The 15,509-nt window shown below is 50.2% G+C and overlaps 8 protein-coding genes across 8 annotated transcripts; 4 read left to right on the top strand and 4 right to left on the bottom strand.

The window, feature by feature from the left end:
• Positions 1 to 573: 573 nt before the first annotated feature.
• On the bottom strand, positions 574 to 1,977 carry L3040_003956 (uncharacterized protein; the record flags this gene model as incomplete). The annotated part of the gene is made up of 3 exons (XM_007294863.2): positions 574 to 1,257; positions 1,336 to 1,576; positions 1,697 to 1,977. The coding sequence occupies 3 exons, from the start codon at positions 1,975 to 1,977 to the stop codon at positions 574 to 576; spliced, it is 1,206 nt and encodes a 401-aa protein (XP_007294925.2).
• Positions 1,978 to 3,473: 1,496 nt separating this feature from the next.
• On the top strand, positions 3,474 to 5,414 carry L3040_003955 (uncharacterized protein; the record flags this gene model as incomplete). The annotated part of the gene is made up of 3 exons (XM_007294864.2): positions 3,474 to 4,084; positions 4,135 to 4,535; positions 4,588 to 5,414. The coding sequence occupies 3 exons, from the start codon at positions 3,474 to 3,476 to the stop codon at positions 5,412 to 5,414; spliced, it is 1,839 nt and encodes a 612-aa protein (XP_007294926.2).
• A 545-nt stretch (positions 5,415 to 5,959) lies between these two features.
• On the top strand, positions 5,960 to 6,797 carry L3040_003954 (uncharacterized protein; the record flags this gene model as incomplete). Its single annotated transcript, XM_007294865.2, has 3 exons — positions 5,960 to 6,259; positions 6,355 to 6,425; positions 6,527 to 6,797. The coding sequence occupies 3 exons, from the start codon at positions 5,960 to 5,962 to the stop codon at positions 6,795 to 6,797; spliced, it is 642 nt and encodes a 213-aa protein (XP_007294927.1).
• Positions 6,798 to 7,167: 370 nt separating this feature from the next.
• L3040_003953 (uncharacterized protein) lies at positions 7,168 to 8,253 on the bottom strand (the record flags this gene model as incomplete). Its single annotated transcript, XM_007294866.2, has 3 exons — positions 7,168 to 7,196; positions 7,244 to 7,320; positions 7,373 to 8,253. 3 exons carry the CDS (start codon positions 8,251 to 8,253, stop codon positions 7,168 to 7,170), a joined length of 987 nt encoding a protein of 328 aa, XP_007294928.2.
• Positions 8,254 to 8,464: 211 nt separating this feature from the next.
• Positions 8,465 to 9,265, top strand: L3040_003952 (uncharacterized protein; the record flags this gene model as incomplete). The annotated part of the gene is made up of 4 exons (XM_066156609.1): positions 8,465 to 8,489; positions 8,689 to 8,753; positions 8,830 to 9,122; positions 9,178 to 9,265. The coding sequence occupies 4 exons, from the start codon at positions 8,465 to 8,467 to the stop codon at positions 9,263 to 9,265; spliced, it is 471 nt and encodes a 156-aa protein (XP_066012185.1).
• Positions 9,266 to 9,723: 458 nt separating this feature from the next.
• On the bottom strand, positions 9,724 to 10,337 carry L3040_003951 (uncharacterized protein; the record flags this gene model as incomplete). The annotated part of the gene is made up of 2 exons (XM_007294868.2): positions 9,724 to 9,893; positions 10,202 to 10,337. 2 exons carry the CDS (start codon positions 10,335 to 10,337, stop codon positions 9,724 to 9,726), a joined length of 306 nt encoding a protein of 101 aa, XP_007294930.2.
• A 2,155-nt stretch (positions 10,338 to 12,492) lies between these two features.
• On the bottom strand, positions 12,493 to 14,081 carry L3040_003950 (60S ribosomal protein uL30; the record flags this gene model as incomplete). Its single annotated transcript, XM_007294869.2, has 5 exons — positions 12,493 to 12,519; positions 12,566 to 12,998; positions 13,050 to 13,216; positions 13,414 to 13,525; positions 14,065 to 14,081. 5 exons carry the CDS (start codon positions 14,079 to 14,081, stop codon positions 12,493 to 12,495), a joined length of 756 nt encoding a protein of 251 aa, XP_007294931.1.
• A 205-nt stretch (positions 14,082 to 14,286) lies between these two features.
• Positions 14,287 to 15,369, top strand: L3040_003949 (uncharacterized protein; the record flags this gene model as incomplete). The annotated part of the gene is made up of 1 exon (XM_007294870.2): positions 14,287 to 15,369. One exon carries the CDS (start codon positions 14,287 to 14,289, stop codon positions 15,367 to 15,369), a length of 1,083 nt encoding a protein of 360 aa, XP_007294932.2.
• Between the last annotated feature and the right edge of the window lie 140 nt (positions 15,370 to 15,509).

Genomic DNA, 15,509 nt, shown 5'->3' with positions numbered 1-15,509 from the left:
CCGCAGATTTTAACCGAATACTTGGGCGACCTCGCTTCCATTGGAACCACATATGTGGATGTGCTTTGAAATCATAACAAACAAAGAGATTTATAGTCATCAAGTTATATATCTTTTCACTATTAGATGGGCACCTATTCAATTTCAACATTGATCACACATCGCTACTCCTTGGTTTTCTCGAAAATCAAATAACTTATCTGATTGGAAATCAAAAATATTACAATTAGCACTTCACAATGAAGATACTAAGTCGAAGACGAAAAATTAGGAAATCGCAAGATACCATCATTCTGTTATCCTGCGCTATTCGATAAAGTACTCGGAACTCAGATCTCCAAGTAGAATTCTACTGCAGTGATGATATATTGACCGGTAGGTAGATATCCATTCTGTAGCAAAAATCACCAGGTACTAGTCTAACGGGAACAAATGGGGTTTTTGGCGAATATTTCTGTCTGTATTGCCCACAGAGACCAAAATCACAAATTCTGATTCAGCCAGCACTGATCGCCGCAAATCAAATGAGGGCATGAAGCAATTTGGCCCACTTCCTTCGCATCTACCCCTTCATCATAATAACGTACCAGAGAACAAAAATAAAGCAACGATGGTGTACCCAACTTGCATGTACCCAAATTGCCACCAAACAGGACCAATATTGGCACTGCTTTGGTAGACAATCTGGCCGGTCGTCGTGTTGAACATCTGGAAGAAGAAAAATGGGTCAGTCGGAATGCTGAAGGTCTCATTGGACCCAGGAATTGTAACATTGACAGAGGTTCTATAGTCCTCAATTTTACAGATTGTACCCGGCTCCGACGGATCTGAACAGCGCATGGCATGGGCGGCTTGCCGAGTAGGATTAGACGAATTGAAATAGGCTTTGACGTATCCAACCGATAGCACTGCTGTCTCCAGTGGTGGACCACCTGACCATCCCTTGTCTCCATTTGACCAGTGTGTGAGGATTAAATGGCCTGGCTGTGGATCGACCGTAGTATTCATTACGCCAATGACTTGACTATCGCCGTAGAAGATGATCTGTTCGGGAAGATAGTCGATTCGGTACTCGTGAAAGTCCGAGGTGGGATCGAAGGGCAGAGTAGGCATCTGGTAGTCCTTTCCGATCACACTGAATCCTTGGGACGCGGATTGTGGAGATTGGTGGACGAGGTTGATCATGAAGGTGTTGTTGTTTTTGTTGAACTGATTCGAGAGTATCTCCATATCAATTTCTTGCGAGTCGTTGAAATACTAGCAAAAATTTAGCACGAGATCCATCTCTCAGCAGGCGGGAAGCAGGGCATATATTCTGTCTAGGGAAACACTGACCCAAAAGAACGCCGAACAGGTGCCGGAAACCGATGGGAGCTTCAGTAAGGCTCTATAGCTGCCCCAGAGCATGTCCTCACGTACCGAGTTCAGCTGGGAAGATTGTGTAAATCCATCTGTAGTTACACTAGCTTGAACGGCCATGTGTAGGCCTGGATCGCCACCGTCCTCTCCTGGGCCGGAGTAGTTGTAATTGTCGGAAATACGATTGACAGTTACATCATCCAGAAGAAATCGCATGCTTGAACTTGTTAGTATGCTAATATTTAGAAGAGAGCGCAGATTTTATAGCATATAGTGATCGGGGGTATTCAAAGAGCGTGTCGGGGAGCTTGGCTATCGAGGGGTTGGTCATACATACCCCAAAGGGCCTCGAGCAGCTTGAGCGGTCACGCTGTAGTTCTGTACGTCCCAGTCGGTGTCCCTAGCGATGCTGTCAAGATGGAAGAAATCGGTCTCCAGTAAGTCTGTCCAGACGAATGGAATCGCATCGGTGTCGATATGGCTGAGGGGGGCGACCGCAGAGGGAGTATGAGCCCTCGCATTGATCAGGGAGCCGTAGCCACATTCGCAGAGACTTGCGACGCGGGCGATCAGGAGGGCGAAGAAAAGAAGTAGAGGGAGGGAGGCCGGCTTCCTCATCGTGGATCCCGGGTTGTCGTAGGTGATGTGATGTAGACTGTAGACTGTAGACTGTAGACTGTAGGTAGAGGTGTTGGGGAATCGCGGTGGCAGTGTCTTTATCAAAACTTATCAACAGCTTCTTCTGCTTCGCGCTGGATCAGGAAAGCGCAAATGAGTCTTGTGTGGCCTGGCAAGTGCGGAAGGAGCAAGGGAGTTTTGCGTCCTAGGTAGGTAGCTTGGGAAAGGCGGATATTGGTAAGGATAGAACGTGCTTGAAGTCTGGAGGAGAGCGAGGGAAAGTGATCTCTCCAAGTTTGTGGGATTGTGGGAGGTGAATCCACGCTTTGGCACTCGTCTTCGATGGACCGATTACATCCTGTGGAGCGATAATACGATAATAGGGCTTGAAGACTGGGTCATTGAGCCAGCCGTCGGTGGCTAGCCGACGGAGAGATTCTGGAATTGAACGAAACGACTTGGTTCGTTGCCGAGAGAGCCTACAGACGCAATTGAAGTTTGTAATTGTCGTTGGAGGGGGCCAGGGAAGAGCTTATCCTCTTCGATTCTCTTGTTGACATCGTTGCCAGCTGATATTAGAGAAGGAAGCTCGGAGGGATCCAGGACTGTGGTGTAACATTCTTGTAGCCTCGTCGAGCGAGATGCAAGGCTGTTGAGTAGCCCCAGGTTCCTGTTTCTGGTCCTGTTCCTGTTCCTGTTCCTGTTCCTGTTCCTGCCCCTACTATCAGAATGGAAGCATTGTAGTCGACATGGCTTGCTGAGGACATGGCGGCGAGCCGAAGAGTAGAATAGAGCTACGAAGGAGAGATGAATATGCAAGTCTCTGACTCATTGATCTGATTAATAGACACCGGTGATTGTTTTGTTTTTTGTTGTGTGTTACCTATGTATCTCCTCTGATCCAAAATCAAAGATCTCGACTGCCGGTACCTCAGCTACTCTTTGACGGATGCTAGCCCAGAGGACGAGCTGGTCTAAGCCCACGTTTGGCAAAGCTTCATCTTGTTTACTTTGGGCCCCCGTCAGTTGGGTCAGTTGAGTACCGGGATACCCCACTATGCATCGTGCATTTATTAAGAAAGAAAGAAAGATAAAATGTAAATATAAATATATATCTAGGTGCATACCCACAGCTGCAATCATTCCATCCCGAGCAGAAGACGAAAAGCAAGACGGGAGAGTAAGGATGATAGTAGTAGGTTCTTCGTCGACGCGGACGGCCCCGGCCCGACCGAAAAAAAAAAAAAAAAAACAAAGCCCAGAAAGCCTCGGCGAAATGACATCGCGAACGACACGCGTCTCCCACTTTCCCATCCTTCCTGCTCCACGTCTTGTTCAACTCATTTTAGTATCGACTTTGACATATTATGTGGATTTTCTTTTCTTCAAAACACCTCCCTGTACCTTTCCAATTCGATCGACGCTCGCCCTTTTACTTCGGCCTCTCTTCTCTTCCTGGTCTTTGAGATAATCTTCAACTCCGACACCCCAGCGCCATGGCAGAGTATGGAAAGACAGGATTCCCAGACTTCTCAGAGTCCTCTCCAGCTGCTGCTCCATGCATATCGCCGCCACCAGGCCATGTCAACTTCGACGTCGAGTCCGGGCAGCCTCGCCCTCCCACAGATAACGATGGATATGGAAGTGGAAATGGACGTGGACCCCTCCGCAAGAGTTCCTCTACACAGTCGGATCCTGAAATTAGCCTCAATCACCCGCCGTCGATGTCGCGCAGACGCAATCGAACCAACACTGCGAAATCCGCCATCGAATTTATGCCCCTCCGACCACAGTGGCAAGCCGGCCAAGAGCCAGGACTCGATCCTTCGAAGCCGAATGGCGGCAGGGCACAATTACCAACGTTCCACGAAGATTGCCAGATCACCGTGGTAGATATTAGCGAAGACGAAATATACCATTTTGAATTCAACAACGCCCAGCTCATCCAATTTCTACACGAAAAGCAGGAGCCTTGGGTCAAGTGTAGATGGATCAACGTGAATGGCCTGAGCTGGGACGTAATACAAGCTTTGGGGCAGTACAAAAAGCTGCATCGATTGGCCATGGAGGATCTGATAAACACGAGCAACAGGACGAAGGCAGACTGGTTAGTCGCTCTTCTGCCCAACCAGAACACTTTACTAATTCGTTCTGCAGGTACTCTGACCACACCTACATGGTTCTCACTCTCCAAAAGCTCATACACATGCACCGCGATGCGGAAGACAGCGACTCTGACGATGGCGACACGGATAGCATTAGGAGACCCAAGCGGGGCCGTTTGTCCAAGTTCGCGCACAATTTGCTTTCTGGATCAAATCCTAAAAAGAAATACAACGAGAAGAACATGGTAGCAGGCGTGCACAATCCAGCCAATAGCTTCGTTACTGGTCATACAGAGAGTGTTAGTGAGCCACATCTCCAGAATTTGAAGACACTGCAAAGATACCACGGGGGCCCCAACAAAGAACGTATGGAGTTCATGGAAAAGCACTCCCCTTTGACATCTCGAAAGCTCGCTGTGAGCGCAGAACAGGTATCGATATTCTTGACTAATGGTGGGTTTGAAATTTTATTCTAATCAACTTGAGCGTTAACTAAACTTGGCAGATAACACGGTCATATCATTCTTCGAGTCTTCTGCTGATGACATCGAATCGCCTATTCTGGAGCGACTAAGGACACCAGATACGATCTTGAGGCGCAGCTGTGATGCATCAATGATTGTACAGGCAATACTCGACGCTATCATTGATCTTGCGATCCCGATAGCTACAGCTTACCAAGATGTCATTGGCGACTTAGAACTAGACGTCTTGACTAAGCCAGAGCTCAAGCATACCACATCATTGTATGTCGTAACAAGCGAGATTTTCACGTTTCGGAGCCTTGTGAACCCGATCGTAAACCTGATAAATGCGTTGCGCGACCACAAAAGCGTGACACTGCCAGTCCCTAACGCTGGTCCCCGGGCCCTATCATCGAGTACTACGACTTCAGTCAAAATGAGCCCAATGGCCCAGACATATCTAGGAGATGTGGAAGATCACATCATTCTCATCACAGAGTCGCTCGATCAAATGCGACGGTCTTGCGATAACATGATCGACCTTATATTCAACACCATGTCTGCTCTCCAGAACGAGACACTGCAACAGCTCACAAACATCACCATTCTCTTCCTCCCAATGACGTTCTTGACTGGCTACTTTGGAATGAACATCGAGCCTTTTCCAGCCCTTGAGCATGGCACCAGCTATTTCTGGAAGATTGCGGTCCCGGTCGCCATTGTCACCTCCATGTTTCTAATGCGAAGCAGCTTAATGCGGTGGGGTTCGAAGGTTATCCAACGACGAGGCATCACGAGACGGAGGAAAGGGCGGTTAGAGAGGGAGACTGAGGCTCACAGAGCCGCTGAAGCGAAGAGACGATCATGATTGGATGTTTTTCCCCACAGCCGCCGTGAGCAAGTACATACGACAGCTGTTGTACCGCCCGGAAGAATATGGAGGCGACTATGCTGGTGCACAGGACAGCTCTAGAGATTTGAGATTTGCTAATGATACCCAATGAATCTTTTTGCGCTCTCTACTACCTGGTGCCCCTTACTGGTGACAGGCTGTCTTGGTGGAGCATTACTTTACAATCGCCTTTGTCGTCGGCAGCCCCTGAGCGGTTCGTAAGGTAGGTAAAAAGCTCTCGGTAAGCTGTGTACGGAGTAAAAGGTCTACATCAGCACCGGTTCGAAGATCGTTTCAAGAGAGATAGTCATTATATCATTAAAATCGGCCGCCGATAATTGGCTCTTTATCGTTTGACTAATATAATGCGTCAAAATATCAGCGGCTGCATAGCCGCTTCCCCACCTTTAGGTGGGATAAGAGATCGTGTACTTAATCTCATCATCTCACCGACTCACCGACTCCTGCTTTCATTCACACTGAGCAACTCCTTCCACCACCTACCGACCATCAAGATCAAGATGCCCCTCATCGTCCACGGATCCCCATACTCCACGTGCGCGCAGCGCGTGTTCACCGCGCTTGCGGAGAAGGGCGTCGAGTACGAGCTGCGCGCCATCAACTTCGCTGCCCAGGAGCACAAGCAGCCTGCTTTCCTGAAGATGCAGCCGTTCGGCAAGGTCCCGGTGTTGGAGGACGACGGATACCTGGTGTATGAGAGCCGGGCCATCTGCAAGTACATTGCCAAGAAGTATGCCGGACAGGGCACCGAGCTGATGCCCGCCGACGGAGATGTGAAGGCCTACGGGCTGTTTGAGCAGGTGAGTGTTGCCGCGCACAGAGGTAGTCTGTGGGAAGGAAGGGTTGCGGGAGTTGTGTGCTGCTGCTGATGTCGTGCCTGCCCTGGATGTACTAGGCGTGCTCGGTCGAGATAAGCTACTTTGACGGTCCTGCTTCGGGTCTTGCTTTTGAGAAGGCGTTCAAAGGGTGAGAGGGAGAGAGAGAGAGAGAGAGAGAGAGAGAGAATCCCCTTTCTCAATCCTTCGAATGGAGATTCCAAAGAGTTGAACAGTACTGACAGCTACAAGGATGCTGGGACTCGGCGAGCCAGATGCGGAGCTTGTCAAGAAGCACGCTGCCGACCTCGATGCGGCGTTGGCCGTCTATGACGGCATCCTGGCTAAGACGGCCTATCTCGCGGGCGACAGCGTGACCTTGGCTGATCTGTACCACCTGCCGTACGGAAAGATGGCCAAGGGCGTCGGGTTTGCAGATCTCTTTGCAAAGTACCCCAATGTCACCAGATGGTTCGACGCCTTGGAGGCGAGGGAGAGCTGGAAGAAGGTCACTGGGGCCTGAGTATCTGGCTGCTGAATTGAAGTGAAGCCTAGGTGAAGAAGGAAGAGAAAGTGATCGCGGCATAGATACTATAGGACAGAAGATACTAGAGGATAGAGCTTGTGACAAAAGATTCTCTCAAAGCAATAACAGTATACTGCGGTTCGTTACGCATGGCGGTTATTCTTTTCTTCCCCAGGGCCTATCTGTATTTCAGAGTCGGGGAACGGCAGTTCTGGGTGGACCTGTGAGTCGCTTCTGTAAGCTGGGTTGCTTGCCTGCATGGTGAGCAGGATCTTGAAGGCTCTGCTATGATGGGCGTGGTCCGAGACTCTACAGGTGTTCAGTTGAAGAAGACAAACTGGGAATTAAATAGCTGAAATGTTCCCGTCTAGCTTTTCACAGGTAAAAAGATGCCAGCTTCGACCTTTCAGCACATGCTTGGGTATAATTCGGTACAGACACACCTTGAAAAAACAGAACGCCGAACTCCATGCGATGTATTCCTGTGCCACCCACATCCTCATCATGTCGTAGCATTTTCCTATCCATGACGAGATATACCAGAGTCCAGCCTCTACTGCTCTAATCCTTACAGCTTCTGCCCTCCTTTCAGAACGATGGCGAAATTGTTCCTCGCGCCTCCTGGCCGCAGCTCTTCCTTCTTGAATGGAATAGTACGCACCGGCTTCACCGAGTTCATTCTCCACAGATAATAGACGAGCTTATTCGAAAGCTTCTTTTTGACCTGGACATATCCCAGACTCTTCATAATAGTCTCGAGCTTCGCTTCGTCCAAGTACCTGGAATTAACAACACATGGAGCCGGAAGGACCAGGAACAAGCTGGGAAAGATTTCCTCTAATCCTTCGGAAGGTGTTACGGCTCTCAAAAACCGCAGCGTCCTGAGTAACATCTCCCCTCTCCCAGCTGGATCCGGAACGTAGTTGAGAACCAAGGATAGGCTGATGACATCGAATCGGTCTTGATCCTCGAGCGGGATCGGTCGTTCCATGAAATCCTGCTGCTTGATACCCTCAGCCTGGCTGTTCAAGTCGATCCTTTCCACTTCGAACAGCTTTGACCTCGAGCATGCATTCCCGACGCTCAAAGCCCCAACTTCCAACAAGCGAGCCGGCTGTCCTTTCGCAGCCTGGTCCTTCAATAGTGCAGCGACCGGCTTTTCGAGCCATTCCATCAATATCTTGGAGGAGTCACCGCCTCTCTCGTTGGTCTGTCCTGTAAGACTTGCTTTTTGATAGCTCTGAATGCCTCCTCGACTTTCGATTTGCTTTGCAATCACTGCGGCTTTCGCATCATCGCCGTCGGCGAGAGCTTTTGCCTTTTGCTTCTCGAGGGTGTGATGAGTCCTGATGAGAGTCCGGGTTGCTTTGCTAGAAATCGACCGGAGAGGCTTCACTGTGGGCGGTCTACCTTGAGATAGAGACTTTAGTTTGGTCGCCTTCTTTTTGGCCATTTTTGTTGAATCCCAGAGAGGTTGCGATCTCAAATAGCCGAACAGCGGCTGGCAAAGCTCTCCAAAGTTATGCGATAGGATCACGTGCATCGGAGCTAAATAAACGAGGAGCCGATACGCTAAGATGCCGCCCACAACAAAATTCCAATCGCGAATTTCCCAACCTTTCCGACCTTAACGACATATCGCCAAATCGACAACTATCTTCAAAATGGCCCCCAAGGACACAAAGAAAGGTAGGGCTTCCTTTCTCAACATTGCTTTATCTCGCCAGCCTGGTTGCACACTTCTGCAACCTCACATCAGACTATTCACGCCTCGAATGCGAGCTTCGGCCAAAAGACGCGACGATGAATTTGGAGGAGGATGCGCACCAGCAGCAGCAGATATTGCGAGTTCGTCAAGAGCGATTGCTGATGCGTAAGTGATATACAGGTGCCGCCGTCAAGGGCAAGGGCAACAAGCAAGCCAGCGCTGCTTCCAAGGCTGCCTTGAAGGGTGTAAGTTACTGAGATCCCATCCGCGACAACCTGCTACTGTCAAATCCAAATCCAAATTGCTAAAGAACAACAAAAGGTCCACTCCCACAAGGTCCGCAAGGTCCGTCTCTCGACCACCTTCCACCGCCCCAAGACCCTTCAACTCTCGCGCGCTCCCAAATACCCCCGCAAGTCGGTCCCCCATGAGCCCCGTCTCGATGAGCACAAGGTTATCATCCACCCGCTCAACACCGAGAGCGCCATGAAGAAGATTGAGGAGAACAACACCCTTGTCTTCATCGTCGACATCCGCTCCAACAAGAGACAAATCAAGGAGGCTTTGAAGAAGCTCTACGATATCGATACCGTCAAGATTAACACTCTCATCCGGTAAGCTTCGCTCCTGCGCCCAAACGCCCACTGCTTTGACTAATGAATATACCAGACCTGATGGATCCAAGAAGGCCTTCGCTCGCCTGACCGCCGATGTCGATGCCCTCGACATTGCCGCCACCAAGCTCGCCATTGTTTAAACATGGAGTTATGTGTGGATTTGGGATGGACAGCGTGTGATGGGGTTACGATATGGTTATGGAATATACCCGCGGGACTCGTAGCTACCGTCTTAACGGTCGCCACTTGCATTCAAATGACGTAGAAGAGTGACAGCCCAAACGGAATTTGCACAAAAAGTGCCTTGAACGCCCATCGTTCACCCCTACTACGAATTGTTTCTTCATGCTTGAGATTGTGACTCCCTATTATATTTCTCATCCTCAGCATCCCGTAGAATTCATGTTTTCTGGATTTGACCTGGTCGCATCGCCGAGACCATATTCATACACTGCTTTCATTGCTGCAAGGCCTCCCTCTCTCCATCCTAGGCCGCCCACCAACCACCATCCACAATCACATATCGCCGAATCGCTTCTCCCCTGATGCAAGCTTTATTCCCGTGCTTCCCACCATGTCGGCATCCACTCCCCTCCTCTTAGCGCCGGGCGTTCATGCCGTCCAACCGCTTGATAATAGCGAAATTCGCATCCAGATACCGATCGACGCAGTTCTTCGCACAGCTCTCCTCGTTCTTGTCCAGCGCGCCGCTCTTGATCGTGCCAGTCACGCACTTCTTCCAGCAGAGATCCGTGAGGGTGTGGACGGCTAATCACGAAACCAGAACTCGTCAGCAAAAGACTCTCTCTCTCTCTCTGTGTCTTCCAATTCCAAATGCCCCAATTTTTCAATCTCCGAATCCCCATTCGCATTCCCATTCCAGGACCCCAGGTATTCTGAGATCCTTCCACAACCGGAGGAGGCACAGCTAGCTAGCTAGCTAGCTCCTCTGGCCCTGCAGAGGCGGCGACCATGAGCCGGAGAGAGAAAATTCAAGTCTTGCGTCGGTTGGGGGAGGGGTTGGGGGGTTGGGGGAAAAACGCAAGAACAGGAGGCAGCGGGATATCGAAACGCACTCTGCTGGATCTGCGCCCTCTGGCTCTCGTGATTGAGGAACTGCTGCAGCTCCTGCTTGTCCTTGGCCGTGAGCTTCGAGAGGTCGGGCAGCTGCTGGCCTTCGAGGGAGGGGGTAGGGGAGGAGGAGGTGTCCATCTCTTCGGTCTCTTCTGCCCTGGCTTTTTTGGGTTTGGTTCTGTATTTGTTTTTGCGTTCTCCTCCTTTTCTTTCTCTTGCGTTTAATTCGAAGTCTGGCGCGGCGGTGTGTTGGGCTTCGGATAGCAGGGAGGGATGTCGGGGGAGAGTCAGTTGTGTGGGGGGGAAGATGTGTTTCCTTTTTTTTTTTTTTTTTTTTTTTTTTGGTTGATGAGCTTCGAACCTTTTGCATGGCTGCTGCTGCTGCTGCTGCTGAGGTGAGGTGGTCCGTGCGCGGCAGCCATCCGGGGTCTGCAGGAACGACTGCTCTGGTTCCGTATGTGCTTGTTTATCCGATGGTTGACAATTTTGTCGTTTTGAACGACTCTGACTCCTTAACATAATCAGATACCTCGACCTTTGCTTTTTCTTCTCAAGCTGTGCTGTGTCTCATGAATAATCGTGATCGAATCCGGGAAAGATTCGGGAGAGTCTGAATCCGTACCATTGTACCTGCTGCTCAGGTTTTGTGTTTTGGATACAAATGGGGAGGTGAGTCCACTTTCAGTGTAACATTGTTCGCTGGGGGCCGGCGCTGATCTTGAAGTATAGCTTGAGGACATTGTATATTCCTGCAGTTTCAAACATGCATGGCTGAGGTAGTCTAACGGGACATGTTCCCGTACTCCTGTCTCTCTCTCTCCCTCTTCGTGTATCGTCGTAATCTTTCCGCAACAGTCACCACAATCGGTCTTCTAGGGCCTCTTTATCCACAGCCCAAGAATAACCCCCAACGTCCTGTCCTCTGTCTTCACCGTCCCAAATCTCCCTCATTTTTAAAGTCTAATCCATTTACTTCATCAGACTCAGCCGCGAGCAAGACTTTCTCAGCAGTCTCACATAGCTCGCAAGAAGCCTACATACACACTATCAACACCCACTCACTTACCCATCCATCCTAGGTCAAGATATCTGTTCTTCCAATCTCGAGTTAGGAATGGAACCCTGTATCAGTAGAACATGCGTTAGGCGTGAAGATGGTACAGTCCAGTCCGTGTGGCAGGAATAAAACCAGTGTCTGTCTGGGCTGACGGCCCCAAAAAAACGTGTTGAAAGGAGGCAATTTCGACGAAATCAAATCATGGCCGAACAAACGTATCGAGATGGAGGTGAGGAAAACCCCACAGAACAGGCGCTGATGAATCCCCTGGATTAAAACGCACGCCTGCTCCCCCTCCCTCCGCCCCTCCGCTCGATCGGTGGCTGCGCTCTCCTCCATTTCGTATAGCCGTCGCCCGGCTTCGACGGCGCATGCACTCTCTCATCGCTTTCTACTTCCATTTCCACTTCCACTTTCCCTCTTCGTAGCCATCTCACCTCACCCTTTGAATCCAGCCTACGATAATATATACCTGACCCAATTAGATCCCGCAGGGATTCGCACACGACTCATGCAAGAGTTTGTAGGGAGTGAGTGATCAGACACTGTAAGCGTTTTGGGGGGTCGACTCCACGGTAGCTTCGTCAATCTTGGGGGTTATGGACGTGGAGAATACCGAAGCGGATACTTGGGCATAACGTGGTTTTTTTCTTCGAGATATTCGATCCGATACTGTAGAAGGGAGACGGGCAAGGGGAGCGTATGGACACGTACCGTTCCTAGAGGATAGAATAAGACAGAACAATTCTGAGGCCGAGTTTTGACCTAACACTGTAGAAGCGGAACACTCGAAAAGTAAAGGCGTAGAGGAAGTGCGATCTGCGTGAAAACACGGCCACGGTTCTGAGAGCGATATTGGTTCGATTTTGGAGCTCGCTCCCTATCTCTGAGGCGTCATCCTCGAACACAAAGCTACAGACCCAGGGTTCGGTTTAGAGACACGGACAGGATTCCTCATTAAGGCACCACAAAAAAGAAGGCAGCAGCAATGAGGGGAAAGCGATAGAAGTTAGCAGAAGAAGAACGGAATATCAAGATTCATAGGCATGTGTAAAAGAAAGAGGAAATCGTTCATATGAGGAGGTTCTCGCTTGTTTAACTCCACGTAAAAAACTTCAAATCCTGAGACGCCATTTTGTTTGTGCAAGGTCATTTTTCATTCTTCATGATAACGCCATGCGAGCCACGCAGCTAGAGAGCCAAACAGAAAGACCCAATTCCCCTGATATCAACCCTCTAGTTCATCTGGCGGACCAAAGCGTTCTGAAGAAAGTTAGCATGCCGGCTAGGAGAGGGACTGGAAACTTACGATCTTCTCTTCACGGTTTCCGAGATCTCCACCCTCGACGTAGTGTCTGAACTTGCGGGTACGGAATCCACCAGTTGGGTTGGAGAGCTTGAATGGCCATAGGAAGTTGGCGGCTTGCTTGAAGTTGGGGCCGACGGTGAAGATTTCGTGAATCAAGTCCTCCATGCAGACGATGCCGTACTTGCCGAGGTTCTCCTCGATGATCGAGTTATCAGTGAGAGCAATACGTTGCTTGTTGACCTTTCCATATCCACGCTTGTAAATGAGCTCGCGGACAGTCTTCAGGTTGGGGTAGCCGTAAGCGATCCATGGCTCGACGACCTTCAGCATCTCGAGGGTGGCCTTGGTCATGCGGACAAAGACACCATTATTGATCTGGAGAAGACGGAGGAGTTGGAGGATCTTGCGGGGCTTGGGGGCAATCTTGTTGATACTGAAGCAGGTTTAGCAGATGTACGATGCGATCATTGAGCGAGTTGCTTACCCCTTGATACGGACAACGAAGACCAACTTGTCTTCAGCAGGGATGTAGAAGTTGCCCTCTTGCTTGGCCAAACGTTGAAGACGGATCTTCTCACGCTCTTGGTCACGGTACTCCTTGACGTACTTCTCAGCGCGCTTGAAGATGACGCCACGCTTCTCCTTGGCGGCCTGTGAAGAGGCAATTAGCGATGCGCCTGATAACATCTCGACATACACAGGATGCCATTGCAGGACGAAGTTCAGACCCGAAAGATGGTTAATTGGCGACAGCATCAACACTTTCGTGTCTAGTCGCAAAAATAGTGTTATGCATCATAAAAGTCCTGCAATGCCAACCTGTGTATGTCTGTAGAGTATCAACTGACCTTCTTCTTCTTCTCGAGCTCGGCGGTGCGCTCTTCGCGGGCCTTCTCTTGGGACTTGCGCTTCTTCAGCAGAGTCTCGGGGACGAGAATCTGGTCAAGGGTAGGGGCGGTTCTAATCCAGGAAGGTCAGTCTTGTGTCTACACACAAAAGTATGGAGTAGAGCGCCGAATGGGAATTGCAGCTGAAGCGCGGCATTCTCGCAGAAGGCTAACTCGAAGGTATGATTTTAATCGGTGAGAGGCTCGACGGCGACACCATTTCCTCAGCCCATTAGGGAAGCAGGATGGCTGTGCCCATCGAGTCATAATCTCATCCGACAAGGCCCCGGACACAGTCCAGGAGGAGTGCACGGCACATAAGCCAATGCTTTTCGTAACTTTTGCGCGAGGCAGAGGAACTACTTAATTGTGTGCGGCAATGGTTTTAAAGGAGAAGAGAATCTTCAACCTCAAGACCCTGTACTACATCTCTCGTTGTGCAAGCGGTTGATGCTTGTACCAACGAGGGAGCAGCGCAGGAAGAATCGAGCTGGGAGCATGTATCGGTCACTCTGGAGCTGACGGTCGATGCAATTGCGCTCCAGCGAGAAGACACGGGATAGACTGAATCCAGTGCATTCGATGTTCTATTCGAGGGGACGGGCGACATACGACTTGGAGGAAGGCATCGTGGCGGTTGTCGATGGTTGTCGATGGTCGTCGTGAAGGATTGCTGATGAGAGAGAAAAGTTCGCTGAAAAGTTTCCAAATCAAAAGGTTGTGGACGCTAGATATTTGCCAAGACGCTACTATCTAGCGCTGGGATTTATCACGTGATGTTGGTATGGCCTCAGGTTTGGCTGGAAAAAATCGCGTGTAATTGATTATCGCGAGATGGCGACGATCTATGCCATCGGATCAAATGGCTCAGGCCAACTCGGTATCGGTCACAAAGAAGATGTCTCAGTCCCAAAACAAGTCCTGTTCGACCCTGACACACAAATAAACGGAGTCACTCAAATCAAAGCCGGAGGAAACCACACCCTTCTCCTAGCATCAGGCATTCTTTATTGCTCTGGAGACCACACGAGTGGCGCATGTGGTCTACTTCCCAGCCACAAAGTCCTGGAGTCCCATTTTCACCTGGTGCGCTCCAATGCCGACGAGACCATTAGCCGAGTCGCTTTCTGTGCTGCGTCTTGGGAGTCCTCTATTATTGTACAGCGAGATCAAAATGGCCGAGCTACTCAAGTCTACACTTTTGGTACTGGGCACAAGGGCGAGCTTGGCCTGGGAGAGCCAATTTTTCGCTCCTCAAAAGCTCAACTGGTCAACAACTTTCCACCAGAAGGTCTTGAGATAGTGGACCTCGCTGCCTCTGTAAGTCACATTGTGGCTGTGCTAAGCAATGGGGAAGTTTATGGGTGGGGGAATGGTCGCAAAGGGCAGTTGGGTCAACCAGAAGAGGTCATCTATGAACCGCGAAAGATCACTGGAGTGGACTTCAAGGTTGTTCGAGCCGTATGCGGGCGAGAATTCACATACCTCGTTGGAGAATCCCAGCTTGGACAGCACGTTGTTTTGGGATCTGAAAAATGGGACGTGCGATCAACAGCACCGCAATCAGTGGCAGGCTGGAAGGATGCTGGTGCAACCTGGGGCAGCATCTTCGTTTTGCTGAAAGACGGCAAGCTACTCTCATGGGGCAGAGACGATCACGGACAGTTAGCTCCGCCCGGTCTCCCACCCCTTTCCCAGATCGCAATCGGAAGTGAACATGCTTTGGGACTTACTGCGGACGGGAAAGTCCTGGCATGGGGTTGGGGTGAGCATGGGAATTGCGGACCAAGTACCACGGATGGCGATGTGAAGGGCAAGTGGAATACTATTGCTTCCTCGCAGTATTTGCCACCAGGTAGCAAAATATCTAGCATCGGAGCTGGATGCGCTACTAGCTGGGTTTGCGTCAGCACATGAGCTTTTTCATCTTCTTGGTCCTTCTCTGGAGCAAGGCATTCCCTTGCGGCTCCTCTCAATTTGATCTCGGTAAGCAATATTGTTATGTGAGGTTTAGCAATGACTTCAGCGACGATTCGGTGGGCAAGTCGGGCACGTCC

Source organism: Drepanopeziza brunnea, assembly GCF_022702325.1.
Source record: "Drepanopeziza brunnea f. sp. 'multigermtubi' strain 214-2 chromosome Unknown ctg5, whole genome shotgun sequence".
In the NCBI taxonomy this organism is placed as follows: domain Eukaryota; kingdom Fungi; phylum Ascomycota; class Leotiomycetes; order Helotiales; family Drepanopezizaceae; genus Drepanopeziza; species Drepanopeziza brunnea.
This window is presented reverse-complemented; position numbering and strand designations above follow the sequence as displayed.